The 22,235-nt window shown below is 32.9% G+C and overlaps 3 protein-coding genes across 5 annotated transcripts; 2 read left to right on the forward strand and 1 right to left on the reverse strand.

Moving 5' to 3' along the window:
• The first annotated feature begins 81 nt into the window (after window positions 1-81).
• On the forward strand, window positions 82-3,746 carry LOC108730308 (60 kDa heat shock protein, mitochondrial). The gene is made up of 5 exons (XM_018459909.1): window positions 82-253; window positions 1,018-1,429; window positions 1,634-2,220; window positions 2,660-2,963; window positions 3,040-3,746. The coding sequence occupies exons 2-5, from the start codon at window positions 1,018-1,020 to the stop codon at window positions 3,447-3,449; spliced, it is 1,713 nt and encodes a 570-aa protein (XP_018315411.1). The 5' UTR covers window positions 82-253; the 3' UTR covers window positions 3,450-3,746.
• A 561-nt stretch (window positions 3,747-4,307) lies between these two features.
• Window positions 4,308-8,549, reverse strand: Dbp80 (putative ATP-dependent RNA helicase Dbp80). Of its 3 annotated transcripts, XM_018459913.1 has the most exons (9): window positions 8,393-8,434; window positions 8,220-8,306; window positions 7,404-7,642; window positions 6,786-6,878; window positions 6,479-6,696; window positions 6,217-6,394; window positions 5,887-6,124; window positions 5,648-5,810; window positions 4,308-5,299 (listed from the first exon to the last, which is right to left on the reverse strand). In XM_018459913.1, the coding sequence occupies exons 2-9, from the start codon at window positions 8,280-8,282 to the stop codon at window positions 5,046-5,048; spliced, it is 1,446 nt and encodes a 481-aa protein (XP_018315415.1). In that variant the 5' UTR covers window positions 8,283-8,306; window positions 8,393-8,434; the 3' UTR covers window positions 4,308-5,045. The 3 variants fall into 3 exon arrangements, with proteins under 3 accessions (XP_018315415.1, XP_018315414.1, XP_018315416.1); XM_018459912.1 differs by having other exon boundaries at window positions 8,220-8,549; XM_018459914.1 differs by lacking the exon at window positions 8,393-8,434 and having other exon boundaries at window positions 8,185-8,297.
• A 1,068-nt stretch (window positions 8,550-9,617) lies between these two features.
• On the forward strand, window positions 9,618-21,227 carry LOC108730331 (RNA-binding protein 33). Its single transcript, XM_018459954.1, has 11 exons — window positions 9,618-9,715; window positions 9,988-10,087; window positions 13,920-14,497; window positions 14,645-15,513; window positions 16,678-16,838; window positions 16,913-17,086; window positions 17,162-17,458; window positions 17,532-17,691; window positions 18,170-18,300; window positions 19,036-19,644; window positions 20,865-21,227. Exons 1-11 carry the CDS (start codon window positions 9,705-9,707, stop codon window positions 21,039-21,041), a joined length of 3,267 nt encoding a protein of 1,088 aa, XP_018315456.1. The 5' UTR covers window positions 9,618-9,704; the 3' UTR covers window positions 21,042-21,227.
• The last annotated feature ends 1,008 nt before the right edge of the window (window positions 21,228-22,235 follow it).

Genomic DNA, 22,235 nt, shown 5'->3' on the forward strand with positions numbered 1-22,235 from the left:
GCTTCAGGCCACGCGATATGATACGCTACTGAGAGTTACTGTCGCGCATGCGTGAATAATCCCCCTTTCCCCCCGACTCCGATCACCGCATCCATGTGATATCGCACGTTCCTCGTCTCCTCATTCCTGTTCATTCCACTCGTCTTTTATCAGCGAAGACAACGTTCGATCACGCCGTTATCGACTTTCAGCACGCTCGGCTTCCAACACCGATCATCGATCGTCCATCAAAGAATTACCCCAAGGATCGAAGGTGAAGCGATTGAGCCGCGAATCCGTGCCACGTGCTTCTCCGGGAAATTCGAGAAACTTCGCCGGAACGAATTTTTAGCCGGCCGGGTAAAATATCGTTCGCACTCGATCTCTTCGCGATCGTTCGACGGAATATTACTTTCGTTTCTTCGCAAGCAATTTGTGCGAGAGAAAGTATGCGGTTAATCGAACGATTTTTAGTCAGATCCCGCGATAATTTCTGTTAAACATTAACCTTCAATCGCCACGCCACGCGGAACGTTTACATAACCGCGTTCCCGGAGTAACTCATTATTGAGTACTATTGACTTCGGTTATCCGTGATAAATCGCTCTCACGCAACTTATTTAGTGTTCAACGAAACTTGTTTTGTTAAATTGCGAAATGTTTGCATTTACAAGTAACGTCAGAGAAATGTGATGAAAGAACTAAATTTAGAATTTTTATCTCTCATTTCTTATTTGTATTTTATTATCATTCACGAAACACGGCATTGGATGGCACGTGCGTGCTATTAACCATGACGACCTATTAATTGTTTAGAGAAGCCTGTTCTTGTATTTATATTGCATAAAAATCTATATAATATATATAAAATATGTATATAGGATTTTCGTATATATTTTTTTTGTTTGAAATAATGGCAGATGGGGAATATGTGAGAACCCAAAATGTTATTAATGATTGCATCAGAAGTTAGGATTAAGCATATTAGTGAAAAATAAATTATCCTTAATTAACATACATTATGTACTTTTTTTATAGATGCATAGATTACCTACTGTATTGAGAGGAGCTGCTCTGCGTCAGCTGCAGGCACGTACTTATGCCAAAGACGTGCGTTTTGGGGCTGAAGTTCGTGCCTTGATGTTGCAAGGTGTAGATATTTTAGCAGACGCCGTTGCCGTAACAATGGGCCCTAAAGGACGTAACGTTATTCTGGAGCAGAGCTGGGGAAGCCCAAAAATCACAAAGGACGGCGTGACTGTAGCAAAGGGTATTGAATTAAAGGACAAGTTTCAAAATATCGGAGCTAAGTTGGTACAGGATGTAGCTAATAATACCAATGAAGAAGCTGGAGACGGTACTACTACTGCAACCATATTAGCTAGAGCAATAGCCAAAGAAGGATTTGAAAAAATCAGCAAAGGTGCCAATCCCGTAGAAATCAGACGAGGTAAGTGTATCAATTTATACAATAAACGGTTCATGTTTATATCGCTCTCTACTTCAAATGACTATATATACATGCATATATATATATATACATTGTTACTATATACATTATTTTTACTATACATAATATTTTTATGAAATATGAAAATATGAAAATATGAATATTTCTTTATGAGATAACTTTAAACAATTTATGACTTTGTAGGTGTAATGTTAGCAGTAGATAAAGTCAAAGATGAATTGAAAATTCTGAGCAAACCTGTCACAACACCCGAAGAAATCGCTCAAGTGGCAACGATATCCGCTAACGGTGACAAAGCCGTCGGTGACTTGATCTCGGACGCTATGAAGAAGGTCGGGAAGGAAGGTGTGATCACTGTGAAAGATGGCAAAACGCTCATCGACGAACTTGAGGTCATAGAGGGAATGAAGTTTGACAGAGGTTACATTTCTCCATACTTTATCAACTCCAGTAAAGGAGCCAAAATCGAGTTCCAAGACGCGCTCCTTCTCTTTAGCGAGAAAAAGATCTCTTCCGTTCAAAGCATCATACCCGCTTTGGAATTGGCAAACTCACAACGCAAACCTCTTGTCATAATCGCTGAGGATGTGGATGGGGAAGCTTTATCGACCCTTGTTGTTAATCGTTTGAAAATTGGGCTGCAAGTGGCTGCGGTTAAAGCTCCCGGTTTTGGTGACAATAGAAAGGCCACTCTTCAAGATATGGCGATATCCACCGGTGGCATTGTGTTCGGTGATGACGCCAATCTCATCAAATTAGAAGATATTCAGGTATCTATTCAATCTAATAGTAACTTAATTGTATCATTTTATTGTTTTCAAAAAGGATTACTTATTCATATTGTACTCCTCATATCTCATAACTTCAACTTTCCAATAAACCTTTTATAAATTTAGGCATAGGATAAAAGTCAGGATTTGAACTCGAAATCTATCAATTTGTTGAATTTTGTTTTCATACGGAGTCACATTACTCCAGTTAAAATTGATTTCACAAGTAACTTTGATCTTATTTAAGTTTAAAACTTGTAATTTCTAATTTTTCTTAATAATGGAACAATATCTTTTCTATCTAAATAATAAAGTTAAGTAATGACAGGAGCGGGAATCAAACCTGAACTTGTTACTTTATAGGCAACTGCTCTACTACTAAGTTGTCTAGCGCATTCATCGGCCACATTTTAACGAATGTAATACTTTTTTTCTCTAGCAAAGCGACTTGGGTCAGGTGGGAGAAGTCATCATTACAAAGGACGACACTCTCATCTTAAAAGGCAAGGGAAAAAAGATTGATGTCGATAGAAGAGCTGATCAAATCAGGGATCAAATTGAAAACACCACATCCGATTATGAAAAAGAGAAGCTGCAGGAACGTTTGGCAAGGTTAGCGTCAGGCGTCGCCGTCCTGAGAGTTGGCGGAAGCAGTGAGGTGGAAGTTAACGAAAAGAAAGACCGTGTACATGATGCGCTCAACGCCACTCGTGCCGCCGTCGAGGAAGGAATCGTTCCCGGAGGTGAATTTTTATTTTCATCAGCTCGTTTTCACGTAGCTCGCATACATGTTAAATATAACATTATTTTTTTTTACAGGTGGCACCGCATTGTTGAGATGCATACCGATATTACAACAGCTTAAGGCTGTGAACGGTGATCAAGAAACTGGAATAAAGATCGTGGCGAATGCTTTGCGTATGCCATGCTTGCAGATCGCGCAGAACGCCGGTGTTGATGCCAGCGTGGTAGTGGCCAAAGTAAGCGAGGGCAAGCTAGGCTACGATGCCCTTAAGAACGAGTACGTCGATATGATCGAAAAGGGCATCATCGATCCCACGAAAGTCGTACGAACAGCACTTACGGACGCTGCCGGTGTGGCATCGTTGTTGACGACGGCAGAAGCAGTCGTCACCGAGATACCTAAGGAGGAACCTCAACCACCGATGGGTGGTATGGGCGGTATGGGTGGAATGGGTGGAATGGGTGGTATGGGTGGCATGATGTAAAAAGTAAAACACAAAGACTGAGAAAGACAGCCCATGAGTTACACTCTTGTTTGTAATGAAATGCGATTGTACTATGCTACATTGTTTAAAAAACTTTAAACATCAATTTTGTTCAAACGGAATAAAATAGATGTCCGTACTATCTCGTACAATTTGTACTTCGATCGAAACATTACAGGCGATAAAATACCACTCGTGTAGTATGAAGCTATTTTTATGAAAAACCATTTCTACTTATTTTGTTTTACGAATCTGTAATGTTATGAGAATCTATTTATATGAAAAACGCTTGATTTTTTATTTCGTTCAACTTGTACGGTATATACGTAAATATTTCAAATACAAATGCATTTAATAAATAATAATGTAAAAAAATTCACTATGTGAGACGAACTTGTTAACGTGTTTATACAGAATGTAGAATTACGATGAATCGACAATTTCAACCAATTTATAACAATAATAATTCTTGAATTCTATTCATCGCTATATTCCTGATATTCCAGATTTATATTGTTTCATAAATACAATTATAAAAATGAGTAGTTTATTCAACATTTTATACAGTTTTCTAGTTATAATATTCATTAAAGACGCAAATGTAAAAATAAATGTGCGTGTATTAATTGTGGAAGGTTAATTATTTAGGCTTTCATGATTTTGCAATTGTTAAATTTATTTTCCGTCTGAATAAATGTGTGTTAAAATTACAATTTACCTCTCCATGCCATACTTAATAACATTGCTATATAGATTGTGGCAAGTAAGTAAATGATTAATAAGATTGATAAGGATAGAGCGAAAATTTTTATTTAGAATAGATATAAATATGTTATTACATTATATTGTTTGTCCTTTTTAAACAATTATTCAAATTAATATAAATATGCCGAAATAATTTTTAATCACAATATAAGAAATTTACAACTATATTACCATCTTATTCGAGGCCTAGTCCACAGTGATCATCTTAAATATCGATTTATTGACATTTATAATTTCAGAATATACGCTCGTAGAGTTTAAAACTGATATTTTCTGAAACTATAAACATTTAAGAAGATATTCAGGCTGATCAAATCATATCGCGCGCGATTACTTAAAAGAGACAAACGTAATAAAAAAATATTCTTATATTATGCTTTTCTGTTACTTTCCTATATTACATACATGAAAATATCCGTTTAAATTTTTAACATAATTTGTTGTATACATTGTTTTGCTCGATGTACTTTACTGTACATCGAGTGCATTTTGATTATAAGTAAAATTATAGTTGGAAAAAAAATATTCCGCAAGTTTTTCCTTGACAAACGAAGTGAATTTTAATTAATTGAATAGACAGCGTATGCGTGCAGTTAACATATGCAACATAAAAATATTTCCAATTTTGAATCTTATTTCGATCCAATAAAATATACCAAACATGGATGCGAAAGAAAAAAATGTAACACAGTAGAAAAGCGGTTTTGTAGTGTACAGTTATATAGTTGGAAAAGAAATATCTCATTTTATATTCAAAATACAAAGAGAAGTCCGCTTTAAAAAATAGTATATTAAAGCCTAGATATATCCATGATAAAAAGCCATATTAATCTAAGCTCCGATTTTCTCGATTTCATCTGCATCTTCTGCATCGAGATAATGAATCTTCTTGCCAAAGTGTTTTTCTATAGTCCGGCACAATTCCATCGCGTATTCTGAGTCGATTAAATTAATGGCGATGCCTGACTTGCCGAACCGTCCCGTTCTTCCGATTCTGTGTAAGTATGTTTCGCAATCGGCTTGCCGATTTTGATCCATCGGCAAATCGAAATTGACTACTATCGTTACCTGTTCTACATCGATGCCTGTGAAAATAGTAACTTATTATCAACATATTATACTTACTTAAACACAGATAAAAGTTTATGTACCGTATGTATATACATATGTGGTGGTCGTTATCATAATTAATATTCGAAATTTTTTCAGGATATCTTCCTAAAATTATCTTATAAAACACCAGAATTTTTTTCTGACTTTCTGAACAATATTAACTCATACTACCAGGATCTTGAAATTTAATATTGTTTTTAAATCAGCTCTGATTGGCTATTTTTTACGGTACGTTTTATGGAAAGTGTGCGAGGCACTCTTATTATATGCAACAAATCCATAAAGTATAAAAATAGATAAAGTCCTTTCTTTGTATCTACCTCTAGCTAAAACATTTGTAGTGATGAGAACTTTCTCGAGTCCTGCTCTAAATCTATCCAGCACAGAAATTCTTTGCTCTACTGTTAAGTCACCAGATAATATTGCTACCGCATGACCGTCTTTTGTCATTTGTCCTGCCAACCAACTAGCTGTTTTCTTCGTCTAAAAAATAGTGACATATTTTATTATAAAGTTGTCTATAGGATGTAATTAATATTTAATATACAATCAATCTTACATGACAGAAAATAATTGCTTGCCCAATAGTAATCACGCCATAAATATTAGTGATAGCTGTGTATTTTTCGTCTACATTTTTGCATCTAATATAGTATTGCTTGATATTATCTAAACTTTCTTCTTCTCTTAATAGTCGTATTATTAGCGGATTACTGACTATAATCTCAGCAAAGTTCATCACTTCTGGCTCGTATGTTGCAGAGAAGAACATCATTTGACACAAACGTGGCAGTAATCTATTCATGAAATAAATATAGTGTTATAATATTTTGCACAAAATATACAACATATTCGATCACATAAATGTTAAACATCTTGGAAAAATTACTTGTGAATACGGATACACTGATCTTGATGGCCTTGCGTAGCAATCATAACGTCAGCTTCGTCCAATACAAATACCGATATTTTGCTTAGATCGAAGAACTTAAACTTTTGTCCCCAATCCAGCACTTTACCTGGAGTTCCTATAATAATATGCTCACTAATCTTCGAACCACGGCTTACTGAAACAATTACAGCAATATTAATCGTAGAGAATAACTTATTTTAATAGACAATTCAAATTGCACGAGAGAACAATATATTACTTTCTTCTCCTCTTACAGCGTACTTTATTTTTATCTCAGGACAGAAGCGCGACATCTTTGCCGCTACTTCGCCAGTTTGGATCGCTAGTTCGTAAGTTGGCGACAAACAAAGTACCTGTGGATACTCCTTCATAACATCTACCCGGCTCAACATGGCAAGTACAAACGCAGCTGTCTTACCCGTACCAGACTGAGATTGTGCGATCATATTTTGCGGTCTAAAAAAATTTTCATGCAAGTTTGAAAGTTGTCTTTCCTTAAGAAAAATCAAGAATATCAAAAATAAATAATTCTGGTAAATACTTACGGATCAGCGAGTAAAGTAGGTAAAGCAGTTTCTTGAATTCTAGAGGGTGCATTGAATCCCAAAGCATAAACCCCTTTTAGCAAGGCAGGTTTGCTATATGCAAAATAAGAAATATTCGTATTTTTATATATATATATATATATATATTTATATATATATGTCATCATATTAAATTATATCACAATTACTATGCTTTTCAATTGGTGATACAAATCGACACAAGTTTCGTTTTATCTTTGTTACTCACTGAATATTACAAAGAATCATGCTTGTGTCAACTTGTGTGACAAATAGAAAGCATCCAATAGTAGTAATGATTAAAACCGATGAATCTAAATCAATGCTGTTTAAGATCTATAATTTTGGACATATATATATATATTATATATTGGTGTGATGTATATCAGTATTTACATCTATTACTTTCCTTCTTTTTAATAAAGATAAGAAAAAGAATGCAATATACATAGGTATAAACTCTAACATATGTTAAGTCAATACTCAGAATCATAAATATTAGACAGCATTAGTTTTAATCAGATCTCCTTGTAAAAATGAAAGTTAATCAAAATGTATGTGTGTGTGTGTATGTGTGAATATATGCATATAATTATTTACAGATGAAGTGCATCAAAGGTTTTGACACTATATAACGGAGAATTTGGATCTTTTCTTTGAATCTCTATATCCTTCGTTGTTTCCACTAATCCTATCCTTATGATCTTTTGCAGGAGCGACTTCTCTGCTGGTGAGATCTGTTCTTCTGACGTATCGTCATCACTTTTGGAATCTCCATCTTTCACAGATGGAATAGGAATGGACGTCGAGTTCGGTTTATCCAAGTTCAAACTCGTCACCTACACACGAGATATACAATCAATGTACTTGCTACATCAGTTTGACATGATGGTTCCAACTGAAGCTTACATTATTTTCTTTTTTTTTCCAGGCATAGCGTGTTTCAACAAACGAGAAATAGATCAACCGTATACGAGTTACAACAGAAGAAAATAAAAACAAAAATGTTATGAATCTAATGGTGAATTCGATCACTCGCACTACACTAGATCAGTGCATATCAAAAGCTGCTTTGCATAAAATATCTCAATGTAGTGATACAATATAATCAACTTTGACAATGAAACAATACATATATATTTTGTTAAATAACATGACAATATCATTAGTAGATAGTTAATCGTTTAAAATATTTATATATTTTTACATTTAACTTTGTTAATTTCATGTAAAGCAGCTTTTAGTATACACTTATCTAGTGTAGTGCAAGTGACCGAATTCGCTATAAATCATCTAAAAGTGAGTCGTGAGATTGTCAATAGTAGTGATTCCATGTGATTTATGAAATGGATATCGTAAACATCAAAAGAATCACGCTTACACCGTTGTAGCGCATCCGCAACAATCCCATTTTACCTTCGATGCCAATTTATCCTGTTCATCGGCGCACTGTCCCCAGTCGACCTTAGTCGAAGCCATGTCGGTTGACTACTCAATCAATATCTATGATAAAGAATCCGCTATCGAACTAGTTCTTAGGATGAACTTCCAAAACTTAAAAATATATCTGATCGAAAATACTCAAGTACAGAAATCTGTTCAGTATTCACATGCGTTAGCCCAAATCTGAGAGAAACCTGAGAGAGGGCATGAGGGTCCTTTTTCTGTAACCGCAAAATGTCTTGCGCACTAACGCCCTCTGAAGAAGTGGATGTCAACCAACCATACAACAATATCCACTTTTTTGCGATCCTCCTGACGGAAATAAATCGCTGAAATCGCTGAAATAACAAAAATCTATCAAATTAATAGAAATTTCAGTGATTTCAGTGATTTATTTTCATCAGGAGCATCACAAAAAAGATACTGTTTTGTAGTTTATATCCACTTCTTCAGAGGGCAGTAGTGCGCGGGGCATTTTGTGGTTACAGGAAAAAGGCCTGTAAGTCCTTTCTCAGGTTTTTGTCTCCAAATCCTCATGCAGATATCAGGCTTGTTCTTTTTGCACCAGTTCATCTTTCTTTCTCTTTTTTCCTCCTGGGGGTCTATTCTTGAAAAGAAACGTATACGAAAGTCTAGGGAAATACTAAGTATACGTTAAGGTCATCACACGTACAAAAATTTTAGTCGTAATCGTAAGGGTGAAATCACACGGTGCGGAAAAAGACTGCGGAATAGAGAATGCGTCATTGAAGCAACCAATCAGCGCTAAGTACTCTATCAAACGCGTGGAGTGAATAAGGGTGAAATCACACGGTGCGGAAATTCAATGACGCATTCTCTATTTCGCAGTCTTTTTCCGCACCGTGTGATTTCACCCTAAGAGTTATGATAGGAGCATATTGGAACATGTTGGAGCATGCGACGCGAACAAACCTAATGCCTAATTCACACTGGACGCAACAAGCGTCCAGCAGCGGAGCAGCAACCAATCAGCAGGCGGTATTGTTTACGCCACTGTAAATATCGTCTCACTGATTGGTTGCTGCTCCGCTGCTTGACGCTTGCTGCGTCGTGTGAAGTATGTCTTAAGGTGCATTCACATGTAAGTGTCAAGCAGCGAAAGCAGCAATCAATCAGTGAGGCGAATTATCTTAATTTTAGCGATATACGTAAACATATATACGATATGAGTATTTAATTAATCATTTTGATGCATAATGTATCAATTTAGTATATCATTCTTTAAATACATTGCTGAAATTAAGATAATTTAAAAGAAAGTTACTAGTTAGTGCGCGTATCAAATGCTCGGTGTAAAAGGGATCAAAGGAGTCTTCGATTTTACGATTTGGTCTATCTTGACATCTTGCTATGTCTCGGTTCGAACCCTTTAATGCTCATTAATGCTCCTCGATTTCGTTCTTTCTTGCGAATATTGACGAGAAGCTGTAACTTATCATGTCAGAGCAGTAAGTATTTTCATTTCTTGTTTCAGAATAATACATAACTAATTTTGGAATTTTATTTTCGTGTAATTTTCCATTAAAACCGTAACTAGAAAACGATCACTCCAAATTGCCGCGATCGCGAATTCTCGTTCGAAATAAGCAGGTTAGAACCGCGAACGGTCCTAACAATGACATAAATTGTTGTCACTTTGGAGGCCAGAGATTTTTCTTTCTCGTTAACGCTCGTATAATCACATTTCTTTGTAAAAAAAACATCTCGTTGATTCTTTTAGTGATGATACCCTGCTGGATGAAGATCTCGGGGATGAAGAGTACGATCTTGGTAATGACGAGGAGGAGGCTCTCCTAGCAGATGACTATGAACTAGAAAGGGTAAGCATATTGTTTACTCGTTCTTCAGTCGGATGAAATTTTACGCTCGATATATTCGGCTCTCTCAATTATGATGTTTTTTTTCTTCTTTATACACGATGATACCTTAATCTGGAAATTATCTTATTTTTAAATCTTTGTTTGTGTTGCTTTCGTTAAATTAACTTGTGTCGAAGATAGTTTTTATAACTATCATTATTCATTGTCGCTAATCGAACAAATAATGTTAATCCTCTATAACTATAAGTTTTTTTATCTTTGAAAAAAAATTATGTAACAAATATTGATTTTGAAATATGAAAACTAAATTAATTTCTATTTTTTTAATATTTTATTTTAAAAAATGATTTATGACTTTGAAGTTTTTTATAGTGGAATACAACACTTGCATATACATACGTAACATAGTTTTACTTATATGTTAAGGGGATGCTGGAGAGTGACCAAATTATTACATTACAGTCATATAAAAATTTTCGAATTGACTGAACGGAATAAAAAAACCTTTTATAGGATTAAAGTAGACACAAAATTAGGAGATGGTGCAATGGATTTTATACTAAAATCGAAAAAAAGTTAAAAAATTTTTTAACTTTTTTTCGATTTTAGTATAAAATCCATTGCACCATCTCCTAATTTTGTGTCTACTTTAATCCTATAAAAGGTTTTTTTATTCCGTTCAGTCAATTCGAAAATTTTTATATGACTGTAATGTAATAATTTGGTCACTCTCCAGCATCCCCTTAAGTATATGGAAGTCCATAAAATAATTTGCATTTGAAATTAAAATTAAGCAGAGAAATATATATTGCATTTTGAACATTATATTTTAAAATCTTTACCTTCTAATATTTTGTCTCTTTTTGTCAGAAAAGATTGGCCAATAAATTATCTTCATTTTTTGTAAAAAATCCACTGTAAATAGACTTCTAGGTAACGATATTATGGTACAACATGGTGTACCAGTAAAATATTATAATGAAATGAATTCAGTTATAATCAAAATATGAAATGAAACTTAAAAAACTTAAATATGATAAATATATGATGATATAATTTCAAATTATATGGCGTTATAGAGGATTAAAAAATAAAGTAACAATGTTTCTGTTTTTCACGAAAATATTCTGATGTTTCTTATAAGGGATTCCAGTACAGTGTGTCCAATACAGAAGTTGACTGATTGTTTACAAAGCCTAAAATTCTTTAATTTTATATAATAATTATGATATGTCGATACTTATAATTTATATATGTATATTTTATGTATGTTATATCGTCAATCTTTTTAATGCATTTTATGCATAAGTTAAAGAATTGAGATTGCAATACAGGTGTAATATCAATTATATCGTCACCCGTTGATTGTACTATAGAAGAAACTTGATTCTTTCTCACGTATTCTTCTATCGCATACGATAAATCCAAAACTTTAAACATGCGTGATATATAACTAATTGTTATACACATCTAGTTTAACATATATAAATGTACTCACGTATGCCACGTAATATCTGTTGTGCTGGATATTTTTTCAATAATTATAAATAGATATTTTCCGTTCGGAAATACCTATTTTAGACGCGGATATATTTGTATCTTAACGCGGATATATAAACTAAGTTAAATATTTTATTGTTTAATATTTCAATATATACAAAGCATCTTTTTTATCTAGATATAAATACTTGTGAAAATTGTCACTGCAGTTACACGAAAAATATATGCTTGGTGTAAGCATGTAATTTATATCAACAGATAACTAAAAAATTATATGGGTAGAAAAAGTACAAGTAGCTGTTGATGAATTATTGTAATATTAGATGTTACATAAAATAGAGATTACATACAGAAATTACATTAGTTTATTATATATGAAAAATGTTTTTTATATCATATATATTAGCTTGAGATATTTATATTTATTTTAAAATATTTCTGATACAATGTAAAACACAATGCAAATTTCTATATATTTTAACAATTAATATACTAAAAGATATTAATCTAATAATATCAATGCTATATGTATTTATTTTACCTGTGGTGCGATTGTAATTTTTGTAAATTGTGAACATTAAGCGATCGAAAAATTGAACAGAAAATTTCAGCAATGTTCGTAATTTCATTCAAACGACAGTTGATTTATGATATAATATAATTTATATAATATCTTATGTGTGCTAACTGCTAATGTAAATTTCTATGATTATTCACTTTATTCCTTAAAAGAGTTCGTTACCTTGAATGGTTTAATGTGAAATATTGAATATGAACTATATAACTGCATTATATAAAAAGCATTGTATAAAAAGCAAAATGTTATTTAGTTTTTCATTTATTCAAAGCGTTAATATTTTATAATAAGAAATTATTTTCTTTGAGAATAAATTTTTATTTTATTTTATATAAAATTTAAAAGTTAACGAGGGAAATACTTGTATTTAAATAAATACATGCATGTGTTGTATATGTCTAAAGAAATTTTTATGACGTGAATTTTTACATTAAGCCATTCCAATAGTATAATCTTATCGACTTTGTCTTGATTTCCTGTAACGTGGTGATTGTGAAAAATTATCACCTGCAATTTTAATGCGAATTGTATCGCGATTCTTAGTGTTAATTCTTACTGTATAAGGTTGGGTCACCGTACATATACCCTGTTCGTGCAAGTTTCTTTGAGTCTTTCGATAATTATAAATTATACTACATTTTATTATTTTCCAAAATGAAGTTTCAATATTTATTCTAGAAAATTGAAAATATGTTAGTGAATTTTTAGAGAATTTTTCTGAACCATTCTGAATAAATGAAAAAAACGAACGGATTCTAGTGATTCATGTTTGGACGGATGAGACACCAAATTGTACCTTGTATTGTAAGAGTTAAGTATTTTAATTCATCTGATAAAATAGATACTATGAAAAATAATTTAGTTATATCGATGCAATATGATATATTCTGAGCTGATTGAATTTTTTCATATAATAATCAAAATTATATTATAATTTCGTATATGTGTACGTTATACGTTAACGTATATTAACTTAATTAGAGCTTGAATATAATAAAAATAACTTACATGTATTTGATTATAAACTGATGTGACATATTACAATAGTTTTATAAAAATACGTTTTTAAATAAATACGTTGTGTGACTCTCGCATTATTTCGTTATGCTGAAATTTGGAAAGAATAAACTTTAAAAATTGTATGCTAAATTCTACTGTATAACTATATACATATATATATATATGTGTGTGTGTGTGTGGGTACACATCAAGAATCAAGGTGAATTATATTATATTGCACTGATATATACAAATCTTATTCCATGAAGCGTAAGCAAAATTCTATTACGTAAAGATTATATTTGATTATTATACAATACTATTTATCACGCGTTACATTTTTCTTTTATCGATAACACATCATTCCGCATACATTCACGTTTTTCGCTGCTGTGTACTTGGATTTGCCGCTATATCATTGGTCCTTTATAAGACTTATGTTTCATTATTACATCGTAAGAGCATGCTTCTCCTAAATATGTTAATAGGGTAAGGTAGTAAGCCAAAGAGAAAATCTTTAAGAAAATAGAAATCGAAAATTATATTTTACATGTGTCGAATTATTATATAAAAACATTACGGAATTCTAACTTGTACGAACGTATATATTTATACCACGTTTATGTTTCACGAAAAGAAAATGGAGGATATACGCACAACTTTAGATATTAATGATATATAGATAATATAACTACATTACATGGTTAAATTTTGCATTTACATTACAAATGTGTGGCAATTTGATTCCCCGAGCAGCAGAATAGCTATAAGGGAGAAGAGGAAACAGATGATGTACTGGACTTAGGAGTCACGGACGCGCTCGACGACTTAGATGCTGAAGACGAAAATATAGAATTTAGTAGAGGCAATACTGATAAACGTAGCGATAACGGTTTCTATAAAGATGGAGAGCATCCGGAGGCACAGTCGTCGTCATATTATGGGCAAGACGGAAATGCCGAGTATGCGAATGAACACGAGGTATTACCTCAATCCAACAGAAATTTGGAGTCCAATAGCATTAACGTTTCTAATAACATCGGCATGGGCGATCTGCGTGAGAAGTTGCAGAAAAACGTGCAGAAGAGCATGTACATCGGCAACGGGCAAGGAATGGAAGACGACGACTGCGAAGAGGCGAAGGAAAGGCGGAACAGATTTCAAAACGAGCGCACAATGATTTCTCAAAGGATGAACAATGATATTCCAGATACATTAGAGAATATCCTCACATCGGAACCATCCAGAATATCGTTCAGAGGAAGAGGACGAGGTCGTGGAGCAAGAGGAAGCAGAGGAAGATTTAACATACAAACTGGAAACTTTAATCCAAGGTAACATTTGGTTTCAATAATAAACGGTAACCTTTGTAATTAATTAGAATAATAATTAAGTAAATAAGAAAATGAAAGGAAACAGTATTACCTGCTTGTGTTTCTCTTTCGTTCAAACGTTCTGAGATAGTACTTTTCACTTCGCAGATTTGGTACGGTACGGCCGGGTTTTGAAAATCAGCCGTCTGTGTGTAGACCGCCATTAATAGAGACCAGACCACCATGTCTTCTGGGCGTACCAAGTAACGTGCAAAATCAACAGATAATATATCAACAAGCTAATCCACAACAACCCTTTCAACAGCCCTTTGGCTTGAACGGCCCGATGCAAGGGCTACCAGCGCAATTCGCGGAGAACAGGCCGCAATTCAATCCCGGACACTTCCAGGGCCCCTTAGGACCACGTCCAATTGGCTCGAGACTGCCCGAGTACGGACCCAGAGGTCCCTTGACGGTAGGATCTATGCAGGGACCGGGTTACAATTGTCCACCCAATCAACCACCGTATCATTCATCGATGCAACCGCCGTTCCAAAATCCAGTCGGTATTATGCAAGAGAATCGGCCGATGCAGAGTAATCAAGGGCCTTTACTGCAAGGCAATTCAGGCGGAGTCTCACTCCTCGGTAATCCGAATATACTGCCGCCTGGGAATTCGAATATGCTGCCACCGGGAGGAAATCTGCCGATGCCGCCTATGCAGGGATTCCCACGCCAGCAACCCTCCCAGGGCCCACCCATGCAAAACCTGCCAACCGTACCACAAATGCCTAGTCAGCCGCCCTTCGAAAACAGACTGCCGCCGTTCCAAGAATCACAATTCGAAAGTCGGAGCGTATACGACGCAAGGGCTGGTTATCATCCCGATCAAGTACCCAATAGCCAATTTAATAATACGATGCCATCGGTACCACAACAATCGGTATCTAATGTATCACACAGTGTGTCTTTGCCTCCAGGCCACAAGATTTTAATCAACCCTCATTTCAGAGGCACTGTTCAATCTGGAAACGACGGTGAGTTCTTTTATTGTACATTAATTATGTAGTGCATTTAATTGTGCAATTGATTAGTATTTTTAGATAATGTAAGAAAACTATATAGGCTCTGATGAAATAAATCAATAAATTTGGAGTGCCTTTAAGAGCTAGTACAGAATATTAGTGTGTGTATATTAATTTATTCAAACGTATATGACAATTAATAATAACGTGTACGTTTCGATCAACGATTAGGGTCCTCTTCAATACATACAATTTAACGCTAATCAAAAAATTTTTCCACATAATACATATATAATAATAAATGATTAATATGAAATACTATATTTTACAATAATTACAATGAATAAAAATTATATACGCGTTTACGGAAAAAATGACTGTGAAAACGATCCGCGCAGATTGCGAATTATTGTCATATACTTGGACTACCTAAGTGTACAACAATAACGCATGTGGCATTGAGTAAGGCGCTCAAATTCGCCAACATGATCACGATCTATGCGGATTGTGGTCGTTCTTTTCATGAACGCGGTATAGTTAAATGATCAATTCAGCCGTTACCGAGATCCGATTGTCTCAGTCTGCCGCAACTCGTCGGTTCGCGTAAAGGAGGCACGGCAGTGTCGCTGCGCTTGGCTTAGCGCCGAGACACTACCGTGTCCAGATTTTTGCGATCGAAAATTTAAAAGATATGGTACAAATCTTATTACTATGCGCATATCGCCTTACATATGCTTCGTCCAAATCAGTGTGTCATCAAATTGCCAAGTTTACTATAGAATATAATTATAAATCAATAATTAGACAGTAAGAAACATTCAAAAAAATTTACATAAGATACCTATGTTGAACATATTTTTGAGGTGCTGCCAATTCACACGCTGTAAATTTTCTTATAGAAGTCAGTCGCGTCAGTCGATCTAGATGTTCTGTATCGTTTTGTAAATTCAAACTATTTGTTTTTATGTGTGAATCATTTTAGAGATTAGTATTAATGATCGCGTTTGTATTAAAATTATATTATTTTATTAATTGACTAATTTGAGCAATAATTTCCGCGCCTGACTCTTAATGCTTGTTTATTTATTTATTTATTTGAATTGTCAGGAATCCATTATTATTCTCTTTTATTTAGTATCTTTAATCGTGTTCTTCTTTTATGATAAATGTATTTAGCTCGACTTGCATGGGATTCTAATCAGCAAGTTCAACCGCAAGTTTCTCATGGCGGACAATTTCCACAACCTCTTTCATTATATCAAAATCAAGGGTCCTACACTCAATCTCAGCAAGGTTCATCGCAATATCAACAGAATTATCAACAAAATAAAAGTGACGTAAGTAATTGCGTAACATAACAAAAATTAATAAATCAAACTTTAAATCATTAAATTACATCATTATTACATAGGACCCATATGCATATTTTTCTGATGTGTGGCAAGAAAATAGACCTCAAAGATCTCAAAATATGAGCCCGAGCAAGCATTATCCTTCAAATAATAATTATTCTCGCGAAAGTAGTTACAACGATACTAAATTTAAATCGGAAAGTCAGTGGGATCAAAGGGACAATTATCAAGAGGTAAATATAATTTTCAAGTGATATTTATATTATTTTGCCTATTTTTTATATTCATTCGTTTTATCTTGGTATAAGGATCACAGAGGATCTCACCAGAGTTATCGAGAAAGAGATTTACCGCTACGAACAAGAAATGATCACATGCAGAGAAGCAGAACGCCACCGAATGTGTATCGTGGCGATTCTTACGATCAAAAGACTAGATCGACGAATTTCGCATCTCGTGGAGTAAACAGGCCTCCACAAAAGAGGATCTCTGACTCTTCGGAAAAAGGACTGCGGGAATTGAGTCCGAAACGCAGTAAACCGCCCAACAGAAATCTTCAAGAGGTGCGAAGAGTACATACAACAGGTGAAACCGTTGTTAATAAGGTAAATTCTCATTCTACAAGCAATATCTTTTGAAACAATAAATTCCAAATATATCGCAAAACTATAATCTCAGGACGAAGATAATGATCCAGAAATGCAAGAGTATCGCAAAAAAATGGAGGAACAAAAACGTCTTCGGGAAAAGTTATTACGTGAAAAAGAGAATAGACGTAAAATGGCCGCGATAGAGAAACAAAATGAAGATACGAAGATCGATTCGAATACCATTGCAGGTAAATTACATTATTATTTTTATATTATGTACTTATGGTGCTTTACAGCAAGGGAACACAGTCATACACTGTTGTGACAGAGTAGAACACACAGTGTTGACTTGTAACTAAAACATTGCTTAGTTTTATTTCACTAGAATGAAATAAAGAAAGGTCTTATACACCTATAACCGAATATATCCGAATATAATCTTAATACTTTTTATTGTGGAGTATCACACCTAAAAAAATTAATGATAATGAAATATAAAAATTTGATACCTGCCAAGTGATATAAAACGATGACAATCGAGCATAACGTTTTAGCTGTGTATGTTTATGTCGACTTGTGTCATAGTTGGAAAACACGGAATCGTACACTGTATTACAGAGTGTCGCTTGTGTACGTTGCTGAAAAGCATCCAATATTATACAAGAATATCCTTTTTCTATTTATTATCAATCACAAATATAACTTAATATATCTGAAATCTTTCAGTAAATGAAAATATTCAGCAAGAAACAAAATCTGTGTCGACGCTGATGGGACTTGTAAACGACGCTACTGTTAAAATTCGTCCCAATGTTACTAAAGGACGTAGTCGTCCTATCAATATACAAAACACAGAGGTACAACATTAATTCTATTATATTCTTTAGTATTGATTCTTAATGCTAAGCAATATGTTAGTGAGATATCGATTGTATAATTGTACAATGTATATATTTTTCTCTTGTGTGTATAGATTTTTTGTGTATACATGCATATGGTGCGCAAGTTTTGTGTGCATGCGTAGATATATGTGTAAAAAAGATTTTAAAAAGAACAAATTCTTATTTTTGCATCAATATAAATTAAATATAACTAATAAGAATATAGATGATCCATGATAATATACTTTTCAAATTATAAATATATAGATATTTTTATGTACGTGAAAAGTGAACAGATTGTAACAGAACTTAAAATTCTCTCAGAATTGCATTGTTATTTCACATTCAATTATTAATAAAAGAAAATACATATATATTTTTGAAATATTTATTACTAATTATAATTATATGTACATTTTTAAATAAAATATCGTGATTCTTTATATGAATAATTAAAGATTATTGTACATATTTCTTATGTTTTAATAAAATGTATTTTTTCAATCAATTTTGTTTCTTTTATTTCCTTCAAATTAGGACGAATTTTAAAATTTTAAAGACTAAATTTTTTAAATTGAAAAATTTTTCATTATTTAGGAAATGCATATTAAAATTAAAATTATCTTTATATTATCAATATTTTTTAAATAAAATGATTAAGAGTCATCTTCTGCGTAACACATTTTTCTAAAATATGTGTTTTTGTTATAGGCAGCAGACAGACCATCTAATATGCGAATTATCAGAACGATACAGACCAACGATTTATCAGACACGAGTGGCTCAAAAAATAATTCCGGACAGATGATCAATCAAGCTATTGATATTGTACAAACGAGACAAGTTGTACAAACATCTGGCATGCGAAGAATTGTGATACAGAAACCTCTATTAAATTCGCAAAAAGTCGCCACTACGATACAAAAAACTGTCTCCAATCTACAAAAAAATCAGGGATTACAGCAGAAAATATCTAATGCACAGATTATACAGACTCAGAAAGTTTTGCAGAATCAGGGTAATGCATTACAAAAATCGGTGGTTGTCGGTTCAAAAGCGTCAGTCATTAATCAGAGAGTAATGGGGCATAAAGCACCGAGTGGTCTGCAGAAAACCGTGATTAACGATAACGCGAATGTCTATAGCCAAAAAGCCACAAGTGCGCAGCAAAACTCTCAGCGAATTGTGCTGCAAAAATCTGCAATACAAGCGAAAAAATTACCTGAGATAAAGACAAACACAGTTAAATTAGAAAACTTGGCCGCGAGCACGTCTGAAGCCCAAATCAGACGTATGTGTCAAGCCATCGGAACTATTGAGGTGACTATATTTACATGAAAAACATTCACACTTGACACATTACTTTTATTACTTATTATGTTCCCATTACTTATTATGCACATTTCATATACTTCTTTCATTTTTACGAAAAATATTTAGATTTATGTTTATCTCTCAAAATTTACTTCTCTAAGTTTAATTCTAAAGAGTCACACATGATTTATTTTTACATATATTTTTTTATATATTTCTATGTAGAAAACATTTTATTCAATCAAACATTGTAGATACAAAAGAGAGATGAGATATCATTCCATCATAAACAGTTTACAAGTTTAGACTGTTATTCCATATATATTATGTTTGCTCTATTGTCTTTTTAGTTTTTAATTTACTATTGTTAACTCCAAAGATATGTATTATCATTACATTTAGTCCAAAGAGATATGTATTAGAAATAAAAAGTATTTTATTTTTATAATACATCAATATTTATTTTATAAAGCATTTGTTTTATATCGAGTTATTAATATCAAAATATAAATATTAGAAATTTTCTCTATTCCGTTAAGTTTCTGACATGATGCAACGATTATATTTTTTTAATGGTTTCATTAGAGAATATTATAATATCTATAATATTAGGATATACATAAATGTTCCTATGTAATTATTTGGAAAAGAAAATACTTTTATAATATCAATGCTATATTGTTTTTTTTTATATATTTCATGTATTTCAAACACATGATGTTTAATATATGTTTGGCATCAAAATTTTTATTCCAATATATTGAATATATATATATATAAATTATGTAATTTTATATATATTACATTGAAATTATTAATTTTACTATATAATTTTATATAATTTATATATATGTGTGTGTGCGTGTGTGTGTGCGTGCGTGTGTGCATGTGTGCGTGCGTGCGTGCTTGCGTGTATTTAAGAAGTTTTAAAAATTAACAAAACATAAACTTTTACTAATACAGCTAATGTAATGAAAAATATCTACAAATGCTATAAAATAATCATTAAGATAAAATAATTCATTGTACACTTGAATTCTATGTATACGTACTGACTCTTTATTCTGTATTTTGTTTCGAAAATGTATGCAGCCTATATAATACATTCAAGATTCATTCAGTTTAAAAACTATATATTTTTTTACTTAGATTTGTGCCTATTTTAAATAAACGATATATACTCGATAATTTAATAACCAGTATTTTCTCTATTCTTCGTGTTATAGAATATACGCATGGGCGAAGGTAATGCGACCATTGTGTTTAAGACACAATCTGCCGCCATGGTGTTTCACAAGAAATACCAGCGTAAAATGCTCGATCTATCGCTGATAACTGTTCGTCTCGTGCCGCAAAGCACACCCGGGAGTAAAGCGGTTACGACTGTCGCGAAGAAATTCTAAAAGGGAAAGAAAGAATCTCGGAATATCCTCAGTATATCTTTAATATTAATTTAACATGAACCGCGATTCTCCTAGATGTTACTTCTCTCGTTTCAGGATTCATCCAGACTTGTTTAATAGAGAGATATAAAAAATATGTATCTATATTTTATATATATGCACACAACACATACACCTTACACACACATACACACATATATACACACACACACACATATATATACATATATATATAATGTATATTCCCAAAAATATAATACACTGTAGGAACTTGTAAATTTTACAAGATTCGGTTTTCAATGCAACAATGATGTAAATGATAAGTTTTAGAAATATTCAAACTTATACTGAATGCGATCAAATATTATTTATAAATTTATCTGTATATATACATATAAAAAATTGTATATTTCGTATAAGATGCGATAATATGTAATGATTTGCATATAAAATAAAGTTATGCGCAATAATAAGTCAGTAAAGAAGAAGGTAGTAATGTATGTATAATATAGATTATTATAGTAATAACGCAAAAATGAAAAGATTTTCGGACGGAAACATTCTACTAAAATCAGCTGAAGAAATATCGAGAACTAACGTATATAATAAATATTTTTATTATATTTAAATAAGAAACAATGTTCTTGTTTTTGATTTATATGTAATTTGAATTATAAAACTAAATTTTGCAGCATATATATATTTTTTTAATATTTTTCTACTTTGTTTTTTAGTTGTCTATTTTTACTAAAATTTAACAATTAAGTCGTTTTCATCATAGAGACTGCAAATATATGATATTGATGGCTACGATAACATTGTTGAATACAAAATCAGCCGAAGAGATATGCAGAGAGAAATTATAATATGGCTATGTTTTATATTTATATTTGCGCGGCTTGTCGCGGTTCCTAGTTACCTGGTTACTTTTCCGCGTATCACGCTACATGTAGCACCCTGAATGAATCTCGTGATTGGCTGCCAGTCACGTGAATTTAATGGCCAATCATAACGTTTAGGGATACATTCCAAAACGTCCTCTCCAAGGAAAATTTTATTCGAAAAAGGACCCCGCACAAACCTTATGGAAATTGAATTTCGGTCGAATTACCTAAAAATTTGATATGTTGTAGATCTTGTCATTCTGATAAAAAGTCTCCACAGGCACGACCCCCTGTAATGAACCGTTTGACC

Source organism: Mycetomoellerius zeteki, unplaced genomic scaffold, assembly GCF_001594055.1.
Source record: "Mycetomoellerius zeteki isolate Tzet28-1 unplaced genomic scaffold, Tzet1.0 scaffold89, whole genome shotgun sequence".
In the NCBI taxonomy this organism is placed as follows: Eukaryota; Metazoa; Arthropoda; class Insecta; order Hymenoptera; family Formicidae; genus Mycetomoellerius; species Mycetomoellerius zeteki.